Source organism: Harmonia axyridis, chromosome 2 (genome assembly GCF_914767665.1).
Source record: "Harmonia axyridis chromosome 2, icHarAxyr1.1, whole genome shotgun sequence".
Classification (NCBI taxonomy): domain Eukaryota; kingdom Metazoa; phylum Arthropoda; class Insecta; order Coleoptera; family Coccinellidae; genus Harmonia; species Harmonia axyridis.
Window position 1 is genome coordinate 25,486,934 of NC_059502.1, and position 21,361 is coordinate 25,508,294.

The window sequence follows — 21,361 nt, forward strand, 5'->3', positions numbered from 1 at the left end:
GTTTGCCATTCTACCCTACTTCTCTCTCATTATTATTAATATCGAAACGTCAAAAACCATCGAGACCGATAGACATATAAAGCCTGTGTCCAAGTTTCAAGCAGGCAAATTCCCAATTTCATAACAGCACTTCATCAACCTAGCTAAAGTTTTCGGATCGCATGTCCACCCCAAACATGCAAAATAAAGGTCTCCTGTCCTGTCGGTAAACCCAAACGTCTGAATTCGAGTACAAGGAGTTCCAGAAATAATCGATAGCATCCACGTGATATCATAGAAACGACAGGGTCTGTTTACATTGAGTTAGTTCAGTGGAAACCACCATAACGCTTAGTCGTTTTCCAACCATCGAAAATGTCATCAGTGACTCCTTCGTTTGAAGTCTAATGTTTAAAGTAATGTTTATTTCGCTGTGATAATGAACCGCTACATCACTCTGCATCAACTTGGCGATGGTACCTATGGATCGGTGGTTTTGGGCCAGAGGAAGGACACCGGTGAGAAGGTAGCCATCAAGAGGATGAAGAGGAAATACTATTCCTGGGACGAGGCTATGAATCTAAGAGAGGTGAAAGTGAGTACACCCTTTGGATGGTTTTTGAGTGGGTGTGAAATTTGAAATTTCTTCGATTTAAGTTTGTACTGATTAGTCGTAGAAACTGATCACTTGATACAAAGGATGTCTGTGGCCATCGATTCGATTCGAATGTATTATTGGGTAGTATCAAATATTCAAGAATATTTCTCGAGACGATTCGAAGGGAGACATGATATTTGAGGTCAATTGATGAATTTCTTATTACCAAGTATTGTCACAATGACAAAAGTTTTTGATGTGTGATCGACTATTCTGACTTCACCATCGAATTTTGTGAGGGGAATTTTTCATCTTCTATTCACATTGATCTTACTTATCTTTCTCAGTGTAATGTTTCATGTTTTTTTCTTTATCAACGCTAAGAGAATTTTATGGGACTTAAAAGTGAGAGGAAGTTGAAGGAACTTGTGTCTCTTGCGAGTTTGAAGGTGATTTGAAACCTTGAAGACAACGTTACGAATTTTGAATAATAATATAATAAAATTTGTCAATTTTTCCCTTATATTCATCGAAAATATACTGAAAATTGCAATGGTTTTTAGTCTCTGATGCAATTTTCGAAAATTTCAAAATTGTTAGCTTGATGGAATAGTAGAAAATAATCAAATTGATTCAATAAAAGAAAGAGTAAGTGCTTATAATCCATCATATAATATGTTATCATTACGAAACCACGACAGAAATATACAAATTGACATATACAAAATTGAAGTTAGTTTTCTATCTTTCTTTGCAGAGAAGAAATCAATTACCTTCTCCGTATCGATGTCAGGTGGGTTGACATTGAAGCCAAAACGTGTGTGTTTCTCAAAAAAGTTTAGAGGCGTTTCAGAGAAGACAAAGCCCTCTCAGGGTACATGTGGTAACAAGCAGTCTCCAAAATTTTATAAATGTTGTAAAATAAGGACATCACATTCTCCAAGAGCTTCAAAATAACATGTTGGTCGATCTATACACTACACAAGAATATTGCACATAATTGTTCTCACAATCTCAATATTTTCTCACAATCTCAATATTTTCTCACAAAACCGAGATCTTCCAATTTCTTTGCGAACTTTTTGCCAGTGTGAGAGCCCTTTAAGAACAACAGTGATACAGGCGTACAACACAGCATCTTTTTCATCGAAAAATATCCCTTGGTCCCCCCTGACTATTGCCGCAGATCCTTGTAACAGCTTAAACTTTTACGATTCTGGTCCGATTTTGATGAGTTTTGGCCGTAGATGGTCGCATACAAAATGCAGCTTTTCCAGATTTAGGTGTACTTGTTAAGGGAAACTTTTTTTTTTAGATATTCTTCTCAAATTCTTTGATTCTGGTGAAGCGATCAACATGAAATTTTGCATGACATTGTTATTTCACATTAAATGACTCATTTCCATGAAAATTCTCTCCCCTAATAACTTTGAATATTCCCAAAAGTATGGTATCGCTGGTAAAGATATAAAAGATAAAATACCTTATCAAATACAAAATTCTTTGAACATGTGTTACATGTGACTTCTCGAAATTGAATTTGAAATACGAAATGAAAATACGTATCTTATGAACACGTTTTTCGGAAATTTTTCAAAGGTTTTTTGAGTTTCAGCATTAGAATTAATCGATCGATTGATGAGATTATCAATATTTTCGATGGGTTTTTTTTGTTTTGTGATTATTTCTTCGATAAAAAGTCAACAATTGAACATTTATTATGCTCCCATAGTATAGTCTTATATTACAAAATTTTTATTATTCTAAATAATTGAATTCATTGGGAATGCAAAAATGCGTAAAATTTCTCTTTAAAATGAAGGTCATCTAAAAAAAATTCTGTTAAGTGTTAAGTAGGTGAAATGAATATCCATTAATCTGAAATATTCGGCCACTTTAATTTATCAATGAAATTCCAGTTTCCTTGTTTTTTCGTAATAGAATACCCGATGATGGTTTATTTTCAACTGAAATTTATACCATTTGTTTTTAATGACGTGCCCTTCCTGGATTACATCACATTTTGTACTTACTCTCAGCCGACAGCCGCTAAAGAAGTTTTATAATTTTATTAATATTATATATTATATTATAATATTCACTGTCTCTGCATACCTTCGTTTCTCCGTCGCTAGAGCTGATACGCGAAATGTTAGATTTCTTAAACTACCAAAATTTACCAACAGTTTTCTGTCTACAAAAAATTTCAGATAAATTCGAGAAAACTACTAAAAAAGTCACACTGGCGATCATACGCGTAAGAGCCCCCATTGATTAGAAAAAAATAAAAAAAATTTTGTGAGTAATAATTCGAATAAAAATCATAAAAATTGGACGTTTTGCTTTTTTGAAGTGGTGGTATACGCCCCCACATGGGCCATGACTCAACTCTAGTTACCCCACTGCTGGCAATCGCTTTAGTCATCTCGGAGCTCGGGGAACCCCCTTTTTGTCATAGAGCGTACGATCTTGCAGACACGTGCTTATTAAGCTCAAGTAATATCAAGTAGCGCGATATCAAGTCAAGTTCAAGTATGTAATTTTTTACGAGCTTGATTTTCAAGTCAAGTAGTTGGTTAAAATATCAAGCTACTTGGCTTGATGGATCCCTATGCTGCCGGCACTGCCCACCCCTTTCTCCAATCAAATCGTATATGAATGAATCACCCTGTATGTAGCTATTCAACATTGATAATCTACATATTCCTTAATTGCGAACGAAGAATGTTTTGAAACTGCCTCAAATCGATTCGTGAGGTACTAATGGAGATCAATGATCAAATATTATATGTTAATGAGACATTGTATCTATCATCCGAATGAAATTTCTATATCCAATCGTTTATATCCCTGTTTGTTTCAGTCGTTGAAGAAGTTACATCATTCCAATGTAGTGAAACTCAAGGAAGTGATACGTGAGAACGACGTCCTCTACTTCGTGTTTGAATATATGCAGGAGAATCTCTACCAACTTATCAAGGACAGGAAAGTTCCTTTTCCTGAAGCAGTGATACGAAATATGCTTCATCAGGTAGAATATTATATGTGATTTTACATGCACTGACGTGAAGTTAGGAACTTTTGCGCGCTTGTTTGAATTGGTATTCATCTGATTTTTTCACGTAATTCGGCATGAATCTACAAACCGTTTTTTGACAATCTGTTGTTTCTGATTAATTTTAGTTATGATTTTCAGAATGAGCTGCAATGAAAACATAGAATTACTCGATAGTTTCAACCAGGGCCACCGCCAGACATTTTGGCCCCGGAGAAATAAAATTTCGCTGCCCTGCTTTGCCAAATTAATATGGCATATTATTACTACTTTTTTGCCAAATTATATGGCATTTATTACTACTTATTTCTCAGTTTTTCGATTCAATAAGTAAAATATATTTGAGACCCATTATTCAGTTTTTCTCAAACTTTTGAACTGCGGGTGCTTTAATTTTCCTTGATTCTTCAAGAAAAATTGAAGAACCCACAGTTGAAAAGTATGATAAATCGGACAAGGTGATTTTAAGTTAAAAAATATAATTTCATATGAAATTAAAAAGATGCCTGAGAGAGATGGCTGTGAGTGACTCACTACAGGAGTAACACATAGAATAGACTCTTGTCTATGCTATTGCTCTCTGTGTCCTCTTCTGACTAGAGCTTACTTTTAAATAATTCAGGGCGAGTTTTGATGAGATCGATAAATTATGATAAATTGGACAAGGTGATTCCAAGTTCAAAAATATGCTTCCATATGAAATTAAGAAGATTCCTGAGAGGAGTAACATAGACTCCTGTCTATGTTATTCCTCTATGCATCTTTTCTAAAGAAGACGACGCAGTTGTTAAAGGCGCATTTCAGTACCTATTTGTATTTTCATAACTAGACAAAGCGCCTAGAGCCGTATCTAGGTACAATTGCGCCTGTGGCAATATGTTAGACAGCGCCCCCAATTTTCGATGATTTTTTTTTCACCCACTATATTTTCTTATAATATTTTTTTATTCATAATTTGAGTCATATGCTTTCGTTGAAGTTTTAAAATAATAACCAATATTATACAGGGTGTATATGATATAGTTGCGAAAAAATTCAGGGAGAAATTACTTGTTAAAAATTAGGGTGGGTTTTTTATATAAACTTTTTTTTTGCGCCTCCATCTCCTTAGCTGTAGCCCCCTAAAGATGGCTCCCGAAAAGTAGTTTTCAATTTGTGAAAAGTTTATAATTGTTGTTTTTTTCTGTTTCATTCATTTTATATTTGTGCCATTTCTCGATAAAATCATCGTTTTGACATCCGCGTATATTGGATAAATTTGAGGTCGAAAATAATTCCAACCTCCACAACTCTCAGACGTATTATTTGTTGATGGTTTTTCTTCGAAAACTGTGAATAAAAGCAAAAAATTACAAGAGACCTCATTTGTTAAGAATAAATTAGTCTATTCAAAATTAATTTACTCATTGTAAAATATAAACAAAGAAAAAGTTATCGCGAAACAAGTTTGGAGGGTGGCTTTTTCTACCCCTTGGAATCATAGAGAAACACCACCAACAATTTTTTCGAATGCCTCCTCGCTCGCATGAAATGTCAGCTCAACTTTATTTTTGTGAATTTTTTGGTTTTCAAGAGAAAAATGATGTCAAAACGATATTTTTTTGAGAACTGTTACAAATATAAAATGAATGTAACAAAAAAACATTTATCAACTTTTCACAAATTAAAAACTACTTTTTCCACTAAGCAGAAGAGAGCTCAAAAAAAGTTTATTTGAAAGACCCACCCTATTATTTGAATCTCCCCCTGATTTTTTCGCACCTAATCATAAACACCCTGTATATTTACTCATTTTTATTGAAACCATTGATATTCATATAGATACTGTAACGTTTTACGGTTAATTAAATCGGTACTTCTGGCTAATACCAATTTATTTCAGGTACACAACTATAAATAACTATTTACAGATGATTTATTTCAACTATTACACTAATTTATTTTCACTACTACATTAATTTATTTCTACAACTTATATCTAATTGAGTGTACGGCACTGACCACCGCTTCTATCGCACTGCCCTGCTCAGCGTGACCAGATTGAAATATGGTGAATCTACTGAATTTGTCGCAGAAATCTACTAAAAATCTACTAACACCGTTCAGAAATCTACTAAAAATCTACTAACATATTTTTTGACAAAATTTCACAGATAGCGCTGCATTAGATTTTAACATTATTCAGAATACATTTTAATCTAATGTCTCTTATGGTTAAATTTTACTTCATGAATAGGATAAACAGTACAGATGCGTACAGATACGAAAATAAAACAAAATTTTATTTCAAAATTCAAACGACAAAAAAAGAAAAAAAAAAAAAAGAACAAAAACAAAAAGGATCAAAATAGCGAATATAAACAAACAAATTCATATATTTAAATAAACAAAAGGATATAAATAGAAATAAAAACTAAAATCTTTCGGATAAAAATAACATTAAATAATGAAATTAAATACTACAGTTGAACATAAAAAAAATAATTGAAAAATCAGTATCAATCTGCAGTCAAATCATCGTCTTTAACATCCAAATATAAATTTTCACTATCCATCGAATCGAGCATATTTTTTGTAGGTTGAAAACGACAACAATCACCTATCTCTTTACGTTCTTCTTTAGCATGTTATAACAATACTTTATTTTTATTTAGAAATCTGTTTCTATTTTTTGTTTTGATGCGGTTAATAGCCGAAAATATTCTCTTGCATTTGGCATTCGAAATCTGAAATATGCAGCCACCCAAATTTGTCGATGAAATTCCAGTTAGACATATCTTTTTCCACTAAATAAAATACCAAATGTGAGATAATGGTATATTTTCAACGGAAGTTTACACACCATCTGTTTTTAATGAGGCACCCTTCGGATATTCCATCATTCTTCGTATTTATTCTCAGCCGACAGCCACCAAAGAAGTTTTATGATTTTATTATGTTTAAGTAGGTACGTTCTTCTAGAAACACGTAGAACGTAGAACCTCAATGAGAATGAACAATGAATTGATTCATAGGAACAGTCAAGACATCCGAATTTCCATATTCCCAACCGTCTCGGTTAAAATTTTTAAAAATACCAAAATCTACTAAAATCTACCAAAGGATTTCTTCCTACTAAAAACTCCATGAAAATGCGAAAAATCTACTAAAAAAGTAGATTTCTACTAAATCTGGTCACACTGGCCCTGCTCTGCGGCTTCGATTGGTTATATACCGCTCGCATCTCTCTCTAGAAGCGTCTCGATCTTTCTAACCAGCTCCCGGTGCTTCCGGTACCTTCTAGAAAGAGGCAGTGGCGTAGGGCTTGCGAATTCGTTACAATACATTAAAGACTATAAAGAGATAACTCCTGAAGATCTAAAAAACCGATCCTTATAAAATTGTATGAAAAATAAAGAAGCCGCTGCACTTCAAAAATAGTACCGTTTGTCGAAGAAATACCGACAAGTTTGATAAAGCGCAAAAAACTCGTTAAAATAGGGGTAATAACACATGTCGAAGCTCGACCCTAATATTTATGATCTGAATGCGGCACCTTTGAACATACCGACGCTCAACAGATATATTTAGACTAGATTACGGCACGCTTGAACATAGCCATATTTATATTATTTCTTCCCTTAAATTAAAGTTTTGTTGATCTTGAGATCATTTTGGGCGAATTCTATGGAAGGCTAGCAATATTTTAAATGTTTCCAGATTTCTAGGCATCGCTCGTTGCGAGGGTATATAGGTATAACATGAAAACCGAATTGTGTTATTTCGAATTATTTCTCCTGGAGCTCCAATATTTTTTTCTTTTGATATTTTTGGGCGCCCCTGTGGGCCTTGCGCCCGTGGCAAGTGCCACCTTTGCCACGCCCTAGATACGGTACTGAAAGCGCCTGTTCGATTTCAATGAAATTGGCGCTTGGCATATTTGTAATTTACTATAACGAATGATATTTTCACTACGAAAATATTTTTTTGTCTTGTTTCACTAACTCACTGTGCGCCTTGGAAAAATGTCCAGTATGCTGGTCCTGGCGGCGACCCTGGGTTTCAACAGAATATCTTCAATCAATTTTTAGAATAATTTGATTTATGACAGAACTTTGCTAGACAGCTTACACTGATTAGAAGCAGAGTTCAGTAATCGTGAATATTTGGTAGAAACTAGTTTCAGTGAAATGGTATAAGAAAACATTTTTTGGAAAATTATCCAATTTTGATAAAAACAGAACGTAAAAGGTGATACAGTAGATGCTTTCGTACTTTGGAATGGTATACATAGGCAGCACTGTTAATGCAACAAATAAATTGTAATCATTTCAAAGTTTTAATTGCCTATAATAAAACACGCACTAAAAATGTCGAGTTAGGTAATTTGAAAAAAGTTGGAGTGTAATTTGGTGAAACAATTTTATGAAATCGAAGATGCAAACTAACTAGAGGCTTTTGATCATCGAATATTCAACATTCAACGATTCGAATTTTCAGCTTGTACCTTTCTGTTTTCCAGATCCTCCAAGGTCTAGCGTTCATTCATAGGCACGGTTTTTTCCACAGGGATTTGAAGCCTGAAAATATTCTGTGTTCAGGCCCCGAGCTGTTGAAGATAGCCGATTTCGGTCTAGTGCGAGAAATTAGGTCAAGGCCTCCTTATACGGATTACGTGTCCACGAGATGGTATCGTGCACCGGAGGTACTGCTCCATGCCACCACCTACAGCAGTCCAATAGACATGTGGGCTGTTGGCTGTATAGCTGCAGAGATCTGCACTTACAGACCCCTCTTTCCTGGAAGCACCGAGACCGACCAGCTCTATAAAATTTGCGCAATCTTAGGTTGTCCCAATAAGGTAAGTTCTGAAATAATCAATGGCAGATTGCCAATGTTCATTATGGGTTGGAAGATTATTATTATTATTACTAGTATTATTTGAATTGTGGTCGTTGTGGCTCGGTAGCCTTCCGGGAACTACGACCATGTAGATCTTTTGTTCTCTACCCTACTCATTCATGGAAACCCAAGGAGGTCGTCAATGACGTTAATAAAACTGACAACCTCCTTAGGAACCTTGGCCGTTACCTCTTGGGTATCGAGGGCCGGCTTCTCCATATAAATGGTTCTTAGGTCAACCAGCTCTGGACACTTGCATATCATGTGTTCGTCTGTTCCTGTTTCTGATCCACAGAGCCTGCAAATCTCATCTGCTGACTTTCCCATACGGTACAAATGATGTCTGTACCGACAGTGTCCCGTCAGCAGTCCCACCATCACCCGAAGCTCGGCTCTTGACAGCTTCAAGAGCTTTCTGGCGTAGATAGGTAAAAGCATCACGAATTTCTTGGCCTGAGTAAGTCCAGGAGTGTTAGTCCAGTGGATTATCCTGTTCTTCAACTCCCATTGCTGGACACGAAGCCTTATATTGGTCTTTTCCTAGCCCACAGAAAGGCGCAGGTTTAGCAGGTGTTAACCTTGATGCAATTTTTGCAAGTTCATCGGCTTTTTCATTTCTATCAACATCTTAGTGCCCTGGTACCCATAATAGAGTCACTGAGACTCCTGAGCGCATACGTAAACATGCAGTATCTTGGAAGATAATTTTAGCCCACTATGAAATTCCTACTTATACTACCAGTTAAACAGCAAAATTTCGGAAAGTTATTGTTAGTAAATAACTCCTTATATTTTAAAATCTGTCTTTTTGAAGATATTCTTATACTATCTACAAAAAGTAAATTCAGTTCTTTATCATTGAAAAATTCACTTTGTTTTCTCACGAGGGGTGATAAATATAATAATATATGATAATATAATACACTGCGCAAAAAATTAACGCACATTCTGAAAATCTATCCAAACCTTTCTGCAATTCTTGTGTATGTCCACCCTTCTTCTCGCAAAATTACCGCTTGGGCACATTCCTCTTCGGTCAAAACGCGTGTTTCGCGTTGCATAGCGATCGAGTGTAGAAAATCAAACGAAAGAAAAACTATTGATCACTAGAATTGATCGAGAACAATTGATTGCAGAATGGAGCCAATACATTCAAAATCTGATAATCTCATCTTTTTTTATTCCTGCTGGGAAAAAACATCTGTATTGAAGAAAAACGTTGAAAGTGGATAACATATGTATGCATAATCCTGATAAAAATAATTATCATTGAGAACACCTTCAGTTGTAGAATAAATTTGAGATTTCCATAATATGCGTTAATTTTTTTGCGCAGTGTATATTGAAATATACTGCTCCACAAAAGTCGAGGAAGTTAAGACATTTTGAGACTGTTTCAAAAGTTTTCATTTTTTTTCACCTTTTTTTTTCAAATATGAGAAATCTAAATGTTTACCCACTTATCTGAATCATTTTTTCGTCCAATCCAGTATGAGTTTCACAGTTTCATAAGCTCGCAAATACAGTCCATTTTTCTCTTAAATTTCACTGAGCTATCATGTAACATAGGTATGTACTTATCTGATTGGAGAAAACTGTACAAAGACAATTATCATATTTTTGAACATCAGGTGCGAATAGTGAACAAAATCGCAAGAAGTTTTTCAGTGTATATAATTAACTTATTTATAATATCAAATGTTTTGTTTGCTAGTGTTAATATCATCGACATAATATCACAAATTTATCTTCATGGAACAATTTTAATAATTATTATTTGGAATGTCACGTATAGGCTATGATATTTAATTGTAACTCAGTGGTGTAATTTGTTCATTTACCAAAATCTCGATTTTTTACAGAAAAAGTGGCCTGAAGGCTATCAACTGGCTGGTGCAGTGGGCTATAAATTTCCTTACTTTCCTAAGACAAATTTGTCTGATGTTGTTCCTCAAGCCTCAGAAGTTTTGATCAACCTGCTGGACCTCTTTCTAGATTGGAACCCTTTAGACAGACCAACTGCCCAAGGAGCGCTGAAACATCAGTATTTTCAAGTGAGTATATAGAATGAGACATCACATAGTCTTGTGATGATGATGATGATCGAATGAGACAATAATATTAGGGAATTTTTAAAAAAAGTTTTATGGATAGTGATGGAAAAATGAAACAATGTTTCCACATTCCATAGTAAAGTAGTAATGATGCAATAATATACTGGGTGTGCCATTTGAAATAAGGAAGTAGTAGTCTGTTTCTGGTATAACCGGAAGTTGTAGAGATCTGAAAATATTTTTGGGAGAGAGATCATTCTCAAAACTCAACATGCAAATTTTCAGCACTAAATTTTGACCAGTTTTCCATATACTCCTAATAGGCCTTAGCGGTGAATCACGATATTGGACTATATCGATGTTCGAAATGTCATGATCAGGCCGTCGCTAGGGGGTAGACAGGGTAGGCGGTCGCCTAGGGCGGCAAAATTCAAGGGCGGCATTTCAAGCTTGATCAACAAAAATGACATATTATGGAGAAATTCAAAGTACCAAATGATATTTATGCGAAGGTTATTGACATAAACCAGAAACAAAATGGGTGCTATTATTGACCCTTGTGGAACTCCAGTTGTAATTTTAAATCAGCGACTGCATTTTTCTCCACCCCCATAACTAGAAATCAATGAATGATGGAAAACATTTAGAAGCCGAGAACAAAACTGCCCTCACACAGCATACACATAGAGAGGGACACAGATTTAACTTCGAAAATGTAACTATCCTAGATAGGTATAGAACAACATTAGGTACTTTAGATGTCTTTTAAGTGAAATGATATGCATAAGAAGAAACAAGACAGTAAATTATAGAGAGGATACAAATAACTTGAGTACTGTTTATGACTACATGATATCCAGGATAACGGTACCTAATGGATAGCAATTTCGTGTTTGTCTCCAGAATGATGTTCGCCTCTTGTGTTTGTGTTTATTTTTATTTTTGTGCTGTGTATTTGCTGGTTCGAATAGTTGAATAAGCCGAGACCAAATTTGAGGATATGTGTCAATGATACATCGCACCACAACATATGTAGTTCCGATTCAGTTCCTTTGTTTTTAATCTATTGACTGACATACGTCGAAACCCTTTGTTTATTCTTCACTTTGGCTAACTATTTTGAATATATATTTTATTAATTGTATGATGAGGTATGAAATCCAATGTTTAATGTTTCTATTTATGATTAATAAATGCTTTATTTTCAGCCTTAAAAAAGGAACAAGACGTTCCGAAACGTTGGCAAAATCATAGTTGATTATTTATTAATTTCTGTCCAAATTCCTGTGATAAATTGCTCAACTAGAAATCAATGTTTCCTCTGCAGGTAGGACAGAGATATAGCAGCATCAGAAGGAACGAAAACGGCGTCCAGCTGAACCTCAGTGAAGGCAACCTGTCCCTTCTTAAACCACCTCAGTCTCAATTACAACAGCCGACACCTGCGCGGTCGGGTAAGTCTCGCCTGGATAACATCCTGGCCTTACCCCCACCAGGGGGGTTCTCGAGAAGGAATTCCCAGATCCCCCCGGACGTGGAATATCCCAGCGTCCAGAAGCCGGGCGTGAAGATCAACATCGAGTCTTTGATCAAGAACTTGGAGGATGCGGAGCCGATGTCGACCTCCATCGTTTATACTTTCGGCCAGCCGACGTTCAACAACAAGCTGTTCTCCAAGATCAACAATAGGTCGGCGCCACTGCACAAGACTATCAATTGGGGCAACGAGGACGAGGAACTTGACGACGTTTATTTCGCTGGAATCACCAGGTAAGTCCGATAGTCAGTGCTCAGCACAATGTTATTAGGCCAATTGAAAAGTCCCCGGTCTGATGCAAAGGTGGCGGTGCTAATATTAAATCCATATGATTTTTAGTTAGTAGCAACCTTCAAACGATACGTGTCAAAATTTGACAGCAGTCCGACCATTACTTTGTGAGATATTGCGTTGTGAGTGTAGCTACTTTTGTTATTTGAAAAAAGAAGGAAAAAAATAATTTCGTGTGCTGATAAAATATTGCTTTTTGAAGGGAAAAAATACACTTGAAGCAAAATCTTGGCTTGATGAAGACGCGAGCTCACAATCGATCAAAAGCAACAACGTTTTAATGATTAGGAGCAGTGTTTGAAGCTGTTTAAGAGCAATAAACCTGAATTTTTGCGTCGATATGAGACAATGGATGAAACATGGCTTCATCATTTCATTCCGGAGTCCAATCGACAGTGAGCTGAGAGGACTGCACACGATAAACCGAATCCAAAGCGAGGAAAACACAATAGTCAGCTGGCAAGTTTATGGCATTAGTATTCTGGGTTGCGCAAGGTATAATATTCATTGATTACCTCCAAAAGGGCCAGACCATCAACAGCGATTATTATATAGCGTTATTGGATCGCTTAAAGGATGAAATCGTTAAAAAATGGTCCCATTTGAAGAAAAAAAGGTGATATTTCATCAAGACAATGCGCCGTGTCACAAATCAATTAAAACTATGGCAAAATTGCATGAATTGAGCTTCGAATTGGTTCTGCCTCCACCGTATTCGCCAGATCAGGTCCCCAGCGACTTTTTCCTGTTCTCAGACCTCAAAAGAATGCTCGCTAGTAGAAATTTAGCGCCAATAAAGTGATCGCCGAAAGTAAGGCCTATTTTGAAGCGAAAGACAAATCGAACTACAAAAATGGTATCGAAAAGTTTGAAGATCGCTATAATCGCTGTATCGCCCTCGAAGGCAACTATGGTGAATAATATAATCGAATTTTGCCAAAAAATAGTATATTGTGCAACAAGTGGGGAAAGTCCAACTTTTCTCGCGAGTGTGGAAGTTTGTGGCACGAGCCTGAAAGGCGAGTGCCGCAAACACACGAGCGAGAAAATGACTTTCTCCACATGTTGCACACTATACTTTTCCTACAACTGCACAAATTTCAATAATTCAAGTAATGAACTTGATTCAAATCAAAATGGCCTTCGTTGACAGTATGTGCTAATTTATTGCGTTTCTAAAGAAACGACTCAAATGCCCAATTTCATTGGTCTATCAAGCGAGGTGTGGGCAAAGTGCCGTGGGGAATAACATTTCCCACAGTATGAGCAATACATAGTTTTGGAATTGAGTAAGCTGTGGAGAATACGCAACTTTTCATAGCAGTTGTAGGAAAATGTGTTTTACTATCGTAGACCGAGGACTTTTCAATTATCCCGTTAGGTTAGGTTAGCAGAGATTTGGAATTTTTATAATGAATTGATTCTTTGTGGTTCCGAAAAAGGAAAAAAATCATAATGTTCACGTACAGGGTGATCCAATATTCACGAAAATAGGAAAAGTCTGAAATTTTCCTAGTCCGGATCTGATTTACTCGAATTCAGAAATATCGAAGGAAGGCTATAATAAAGGGTTTCCAAACTTCAAATTTTAAATTATTCGGTTGATTGGTTAAAGAGTTATTCAACAGTGAAATTTCACTCATAAGATGAACATCACCCTGTATATCCCAAACGAAGGCACTCAGGCGATTGAAACCTCTTGATACGGGTCCTCCAGGATGACTTTAATTCATGGTATTCGTTTGTCGCATTCTTCCCGGGACACCCTGTATATTATAATTGATCCAATCATTGACACATGCATTCCTGACGAGGATGATACTTTTATCAAGCTCAGGGACTCCTCGTTTCAAGATGTGGAATCAAAAAGAATTAAAGCCATTTCTAAATTGACGATTAATCTTAGACTTCAAATCGTGGTTTCGGGAATTTGAGTATTTGATTGGAAATTAATAAACCTTCCTGTGCCATTGCCTTGAGAATTCAATCATTTATTTATTTCATTAATTTTTTTAAATATTTGAGGAATGAAAATCGGTTCTCGATTTAATGTCGATGAAAAAGAGATTCAAATTGTTTGTGAAATTAAAAAATCAAAAAAAAATTTTGCAATGCATTATATTTTTGCCTCAAACTTAATAAAAAGTGTTTATCGTAGGACCTTGAAGATGAATGGTAACACAAGGAACGAGCTAGAAAATTTCAAGTTTCCATGGGAGGATATAAATTTGAAGAACTTGAAAACACCTGCGAAGAACGCAAACAATTCATATTTAAATCTATCAAGATACATTTCAGGACAACCTCCTGACCTCAAGAGAGATTCTAAAGAGTTTCCAACTGTAAAAAGGAAAGATTTAATGGGAGCAGCTAGTAAGTTGATAAAAATCAATTCATTCAATAATTTCGAGTACCTACAAAAAGTAGCGTTTTTGAAAATTGATTTCAAATTTTCAATACATAAATAAATTTATGAACTAGTGGAAAAAATTAAAGGATCAAAATAAAATTCAAAATTTTTGGCGGTTTTCAAACAGCTATGTTTTTGATAAAAATGGGCGTATCATAATTTGAAAAAAAAACACTTTGAAGCTTGAAGTTTATAGTTTAGGGATCTCATGATGATCTTAAAAATAACATACTGATATGGCAGATGAACTCATCGTTTACTTATCTTACCATTTGAAACAAATTTATATCAATAATGATTGAAATATTCTAGGGTGTTATTTTCCCTGAATGAAGAGGGGCGATTTAAATATTAAAACAACCTATTACAAGTTGAATGATCTTTACACTCAATCGATATCTCATTATATTTTTATCGAGATCGAACACAAAATGACTTATTTGAACTCGGTTTCGATACTTACAGCTGCTGTAATATTAATTCACGTTTTATTTTTCAGAATGGTTGGAATGAGGACTATAGGAGACTAAATTAAGATTGAAGCTAACATTTATGGCACCAAATATTAATTATTTGGATCAAACTACGGATTGGTTCGAACATCGTTTTATTATTTATTTTTACTAAAGAACATAATGCAAAATTTATACAGGCTGTGGGTGAATTGGTTATCACAAAATATATGTCAGTTGGAAAAACTTGTTTTATTGATTCTTATAAGTATAATTTACAGATATCGTCAAAAGTCTTGCCCCCCTACCAACTTGTTGAATGTAACATGACAATTTTTTGTGTGTGGAATCTTCACTATCTTATCACTCAAATGAAACAAGAAACCAGCGAAAACTGTTTCTTGCTCGGGAGAATACAGGTAGGTATATTCGAAGTTAATCATTTTTCAGCGAATAACGAGAGTTGTCAGGGCTGTCGCTATGGGGTAGGTAGGGCGGCAAAATTCAAGGGCGGTATTTCAAGCTTGATCAACAAAAATCACATGGGTAGAAATTCAAATTACCAAATGAGAATTAATTCAGTCAGCAACAACAGGAAGGAATACCGATAAATTTAAATAACATCAAAAACCATAAAAGGTCCGCATTATACATTATACTCATAAATATCCAGATGTGGCGTGATCCCCTCATAGTGCTGTTTATGAGTTATTGACGCTAAAAAAACACAACAATTGGTAATAAAAAAATTATTTCGGGTAATTTGGTTCGAACTTATCAAACCTCATTTTCTCACATTACAGATATGGGTAAAAGTTGTTGCAAAAAAATTTTTTTTTCGATTACGGTTTTCAAATTGGTAAAAATGATTGACTAGGAAGACTACCTTCCAATGGGACATTCCAGGGAAAGAAGATCTCCAATTAATGAATGTTTATTTCAATGTAAAGAGGAAGATAATAACAATAAACAATAACAATGGAAAACGATATCGGCCAAATAGAAATTTACATCTACTCTTTCATTCTGTAATTTTCCTTTGGAATAGTTCCCCATAGACTTTACTTTTGATATTCCTGTTTACGTATGCTGAACTTTTTATTTTCCATCGACAGTTTTTCTGCCTAAATAATTCGATGAAACCTATCAAAAATTCTTTCATTTTGCACAAGAATTTGGTACGCTACGAAGTTCTGACGGTACCTGATAAATTGCCAGCTGTCTATGACCATCTGAAATCCGACCCGGATACTCAATAAAATAAGTAAACAACCTCTCGAGTAGCAGGTTTCGATGGCAGCAAGGGATGACAGACTAGCTACCATTTCGGCGCAAGCTACTTGAACGCTAGCTACCAAACGCTCGAAAAAACGCTTCGTGAGTGGCGGGCATACGAGTTATTGACGTTAAAAAAACACGTGCACACATCAGGTTTGTCGGACTGCCCTTTACGTTGCCGAATTTTATGGCCACTTGGGGTTCTCGATTATTCTCTTTTCAATTCCCTAATCAGAATGTTGATTCCTCAGAATGGAATGCAAAATATAAGAAAACGATTCCATTGATCACTTCCAACTGATACTTCTCAAGAAGTTTTATTATTTCATACGATATTCCATTATTTTATAATATTCTTCAATTTTTTATATCAAATTGACTAGTGTTGGGCGTGGGTGCATTCGAATTAGATAATAGTTCATCCGCATCATCCGATTGTTTACTCGATAATCTTAAACAAACAAAAATCGAAACTGAGCTAGGAACCTGAAACTGCAGGGCCCACTTCAGAGTGGCGGCAAATAATGGAGGGCGACATTATCTACATTCATTGGAAGAACGAATTAAATATTTTTTTTTATTCAAACGAATTTCACTGATGATTTCTTTTATCAAATTCACTGATCTTAAACATCGTAAATAAATATTCATCATATCAAAGAAAAAAAAAACGGTTCGTCCTTTCAACACAGCTGATATCCACTCAACAGTGGAGGGTTTCATCCCTTTCCGTTTGGCTGCATTGCATATAGAAATTGTAGGGTATTATCAAAGCCAACCCACCCCCCCCCCCCCCCCCGATATCTCCAAATATTGCAAGCAAAATCTCCTTTGCGGTGAGGGTGCCTTCCACATCTCTAAGTAGATGATGAAGGGCGTCTACAGTAGATCTGCCCGCCCTAGAGGCAAACCTTTTTTTTTTGAGCTTTAAATTTCCCCTTATACCATTATCATTATCTATTATTTTTTTCATGGTCTTTAGGAGAAAAGAGGTGAGACATATGGGACGATAGAATTTAGGCTCTGGGGAGCCTTTTCGACCCTCTTTGGGTATGAATATTACCCTTGCCTCTCTCCATGACTTCGGAATATAAGCCTTGCTAACTAATTCAAAACTTTTCTGAAGCATGGGCGGAAAGATACCGTTCATGCCTGCTGATTTGAAGAGCTGAAAGCTTTTTATCGCCCATTCAATCCTTTCTGGTGTGAATAGTCTACCAGCTTTTCTTTAAATTGGCCAATTGGGTTGGAATGATCCTTAGATAGTACCTCTTTGAGTCTGGCTGCTGGAGCTGAAACTTCCCTAGGACTGTCTTTTGGCTTTCCTGGCCTATTTGTTGTCATTGGTCAAGATCAGTCGATAAGCATTCCAGCTGCCTCTCGCTTAGCCTTGTTGAAGGCTTTCCTAGCCGTTCTCTTGAGGTTTTAAGATGATTATTTCACTAGGGGACGTCTCTGGAGACGTTTTCTTTCTGAGTGGATAACTGTTTTCGAATGCTTTCTTCAGACATGATGTGAAGTGAGCAGATTTGTTTTCCAGATCCTCATTGGAGCTGATGTATTTCAGGCCTTCCAGTTCAGACCTTAGATGGCCTACATAGAGTTCCCAGTCAGTCTTTCTGGGTATCCTGCAATAAACATCAGCTGAAACAGTTGCTTCAACGTTAAATTCAATTGTTATATGGTCTGACATGGATGGATTTTTCAGTCTTGACCATTTCCGCAGTAAGCGATGTCGCCAGCGTAAGGTCGATTACTTCCCTTTTGATCGCATTCATAAAGGTTTACACATGTTCGCTATCTCCATATTATTAGAAAATAGAACCTCTATGATTTGTGTCTGTGCTACCCCATACTGTGTGGTATGCGTTCGCATCGCAGTACTACCTCCGGTGGTGGGCTGATGGCGTCTCCTGGAAAATAGCATGAAGCAATAACCAGCTGCCTCTTGCTGTTCCCAGTTCGCACCTCAACCAGCGCCGCAGCAAGATCCCTCGTCAGGGACTCTGTAAGTGGAAGTCAGGTTAGTCCTTTTCTGGGTATAATCATAGCTCTTGGACTTACTGACCTATAGCAGTATATCATCTGATATAAATTGTTTGGTAGGCCTCTAACTTGGCCTCCAATAATACAGGGCTCTTGTATCAGCCCTGTGTATGATACGGAAAAATATAAAAAGACACAAAGAACAGCTCAAATGATTCATATAAGGTCCAACAACACGGTGAACTATAGAAAAGGTGTCCAACATCTCAGTTTGGTTTATAATGGTCTGATTCTAGGCAGTAATGGTGTTTCAAGGACCTAAAATGGCCGATAATAAATAAGTCAATCTACCTTAGACCAAAATCACTTTCCGAAATTGAGAACTTAAGCAAATTAATTAAAAACAAGTTCAGAAGTGGTGATGATGAGATCCCTATTATGATAGTCAGGTTATCATTACCAGCAATTAGTGGAATACTTTCATAAAACATAAATAATTCATTTTCAAGAATTTTTGAAGTAGGTACTTGTCTCAACAAGATCGATGGAATATTTCAAAGAAAACAACCTTTTCAAACAACACAAACAGCAATTTTTCAATTCTTACAATATATTTTAGAATTACTTGAGGCAGGAAAAATGGCTTCGGGTATATTCCTGGACATCTCGAAGGCCTATGACTCATTAAATAAGGAATATCTTCTCGAGAAACTGGAGTTATATGGAGTAAGAGGAAGTACAATCAAATGGCTAGATTCATTCATAACAAATAGAAAACAAAGAGTTAGGTACCATCACAAAAAATAATAATCAATCAAAATCAAAAACATTGATGAGAACAATAGGAATAGATCAAGGAAGTGTCATCGGCACGTTCTTATTTCTTGTGTACATAAACGACTTACGCTGTGTCCTGCGTGAGCGACCTAACGCGATGTATCAAACCTTGGAATATAATAGTGCTGTCCTACGTGCAGTCGTATTGGTCGTAAAACTGTTTCAGGCGAATTTCGCGCTCTGTCGGCGATCAAATTATTTGATATTTCCGAGCGGAATTCGCGCGAACTTCAGGAGTTCTTGTTGATGCAGGCACGTTTACTTCGATCGCTCTACAATGAATGATTTCAACGAAGTTTTAATACTGGCTGTTAGAAATTCCAGTATACTCTAGGACAAGACTGGTAAAATATATCATAATCGACTGTTAGTGGATAGAGAATTAAGTAGAATTCCACTTTCAAATATGTGATAATTTTCTGGGGAACAAACTAAAATTTGAAAACATTTTCTTAATTCAGAAAAGAGCAATTCGAATAATTGACAAAATAGATTTCAAGGAATCATGTAGGAGAAACTTCAAATCCAAAAAACTCATGACAGTGTGTGGTCTGTACTTATTTGAAGTTTCAATATTTTTACATAATAATAAATATCAATTCATATCTGAAAATGTAAATAGTTATAATACAAGAAATTTATATTTTATTTTCACAACTGATAGATTGACATTTACTGAGAAGAGTACTGCCTATATGAGTATCTAAGCATTTAATAAGTTACCTAATCGAATGTATAAGAAATTATAATTCATTTAGGAAAAAGGTAAAACATCCACTAATTACCTACATTAGAATCATATAGTCTTGAGGAATATTTTGAACCTACAAATTTTGTAACGTAATTTCATTTAAAGTTGAGTTGAATGTAATTTGAATGTAACTCGAATTTATCTGAAATGAAGAAATATCTTATAATATATTATTTATCCTTTAAAGAGGATTATTTGTAAGAAATATATGGCCGTGCGATTCGTGCGTATATCAAGCTCAAGTAATATCGAGTAGCTTGATATCAAGTCAAGCAATAAAGCCAATAAATATATCAAATCATGTTAAGTTCAAGTATATGGTATTACATAATTTGTCACGAGCATGATTCTCGAGTCAAGTATATGAATTGATGAATCCCCATCTGTATTATAGGCTACAATTTGCTAAATTATAATAATAATAATAATAATAATTTTATTCATCTCTTGAGACATAACAAAATATATATGAGACAAGTCAAGGTTATACAAAATTAAAAATTATTTCTAATCTACCCAACCAGGAAGCTATTATCCATCAAATATTCCTTAATACTATAATAACATTTCCTAATCAATTCACCTTTGACTAATTTTTTGAATTCTTCTTTTCCCAATAATTTAACAACTGATGGTACATGATTATATAAGATAATTGCCTGATAAGCAGGAGATGTTTCAAATTTGGCAGTTGTGTGAGAAAGAATACACAAAGTAGCCGAATTTCTAATAGAATAACCATGAAAATCAGATAACTTAATCATAACGTGTTCATTTTCCTTAACATATAGTAAACATTTATGAATGTACAAACAGCTGAGTGTGAAAATTTCTTGTTGTCTGAAAATAGGCCCACATGAATCATTGAATCACGAGAATCTAAGTTAAAATAAGACGTATAATTCTTTTTTGTGAAATAAATACTCTATTGGACTCCACTGAGTTACCCCATAGTAAAACATTATAACGTAAAAAACTATACACCAAACTGTAGTAAATACTTATTACAGAATGGAGAGGAAGCGAGTCCTTCACTCTGCTGATCGCATAAAATGAGCTTCCTAATTTCTTGCAGACCGCCTCAACCTGTCGATCCCATCTGAGTGAGCAATCCAAGTGAATGCCCAAAAATTTAACTGAATCACCAGATATTATTTGCTCACCAAAACATTCAATCTTCAGTCGTTCCGCACTAGTGTTTCTAATACGAAAATATAGACATTCCGTTTTCTCAATATTGAGTATCAGTGCA

At 35.5% G+C, this 21,361-nt stretch overlaps 1 protein-coding gene across 1 annotated transcript; it reads left to right on the forward strand.

The window, feature by feature from the left end:
- Window positions 1-279: 279 nt before the first annotated feature.
- On the forward strand, window positions 280-15,503 carry LOC123673952 (serine/threonine-protein kinase MAK-like). Its single transcript, XM_045608733.1, has 7 exons — window positions 280-574; window positions 3,441-3,608; window positions 8,134-8,472; window positions 10,376-10,567; window positions 11,895-12,337; window positions 14,554-14,768; window positions 15,305-15,503. Exons 1-7 carry the CDS (start codon window positions 419-421, stop codon window positions 15,316-15,318), a joined length of 1,527 nt encoding a protein of 508 aa, XP_045464689.1. The 5' UTR covers window positions 280-418; the 3' UTR covers window positions 15,319-15,503.
- The last annotated feature ends 5,858 nt before the right edge of the window (window positions 15,504-21,361 follow it).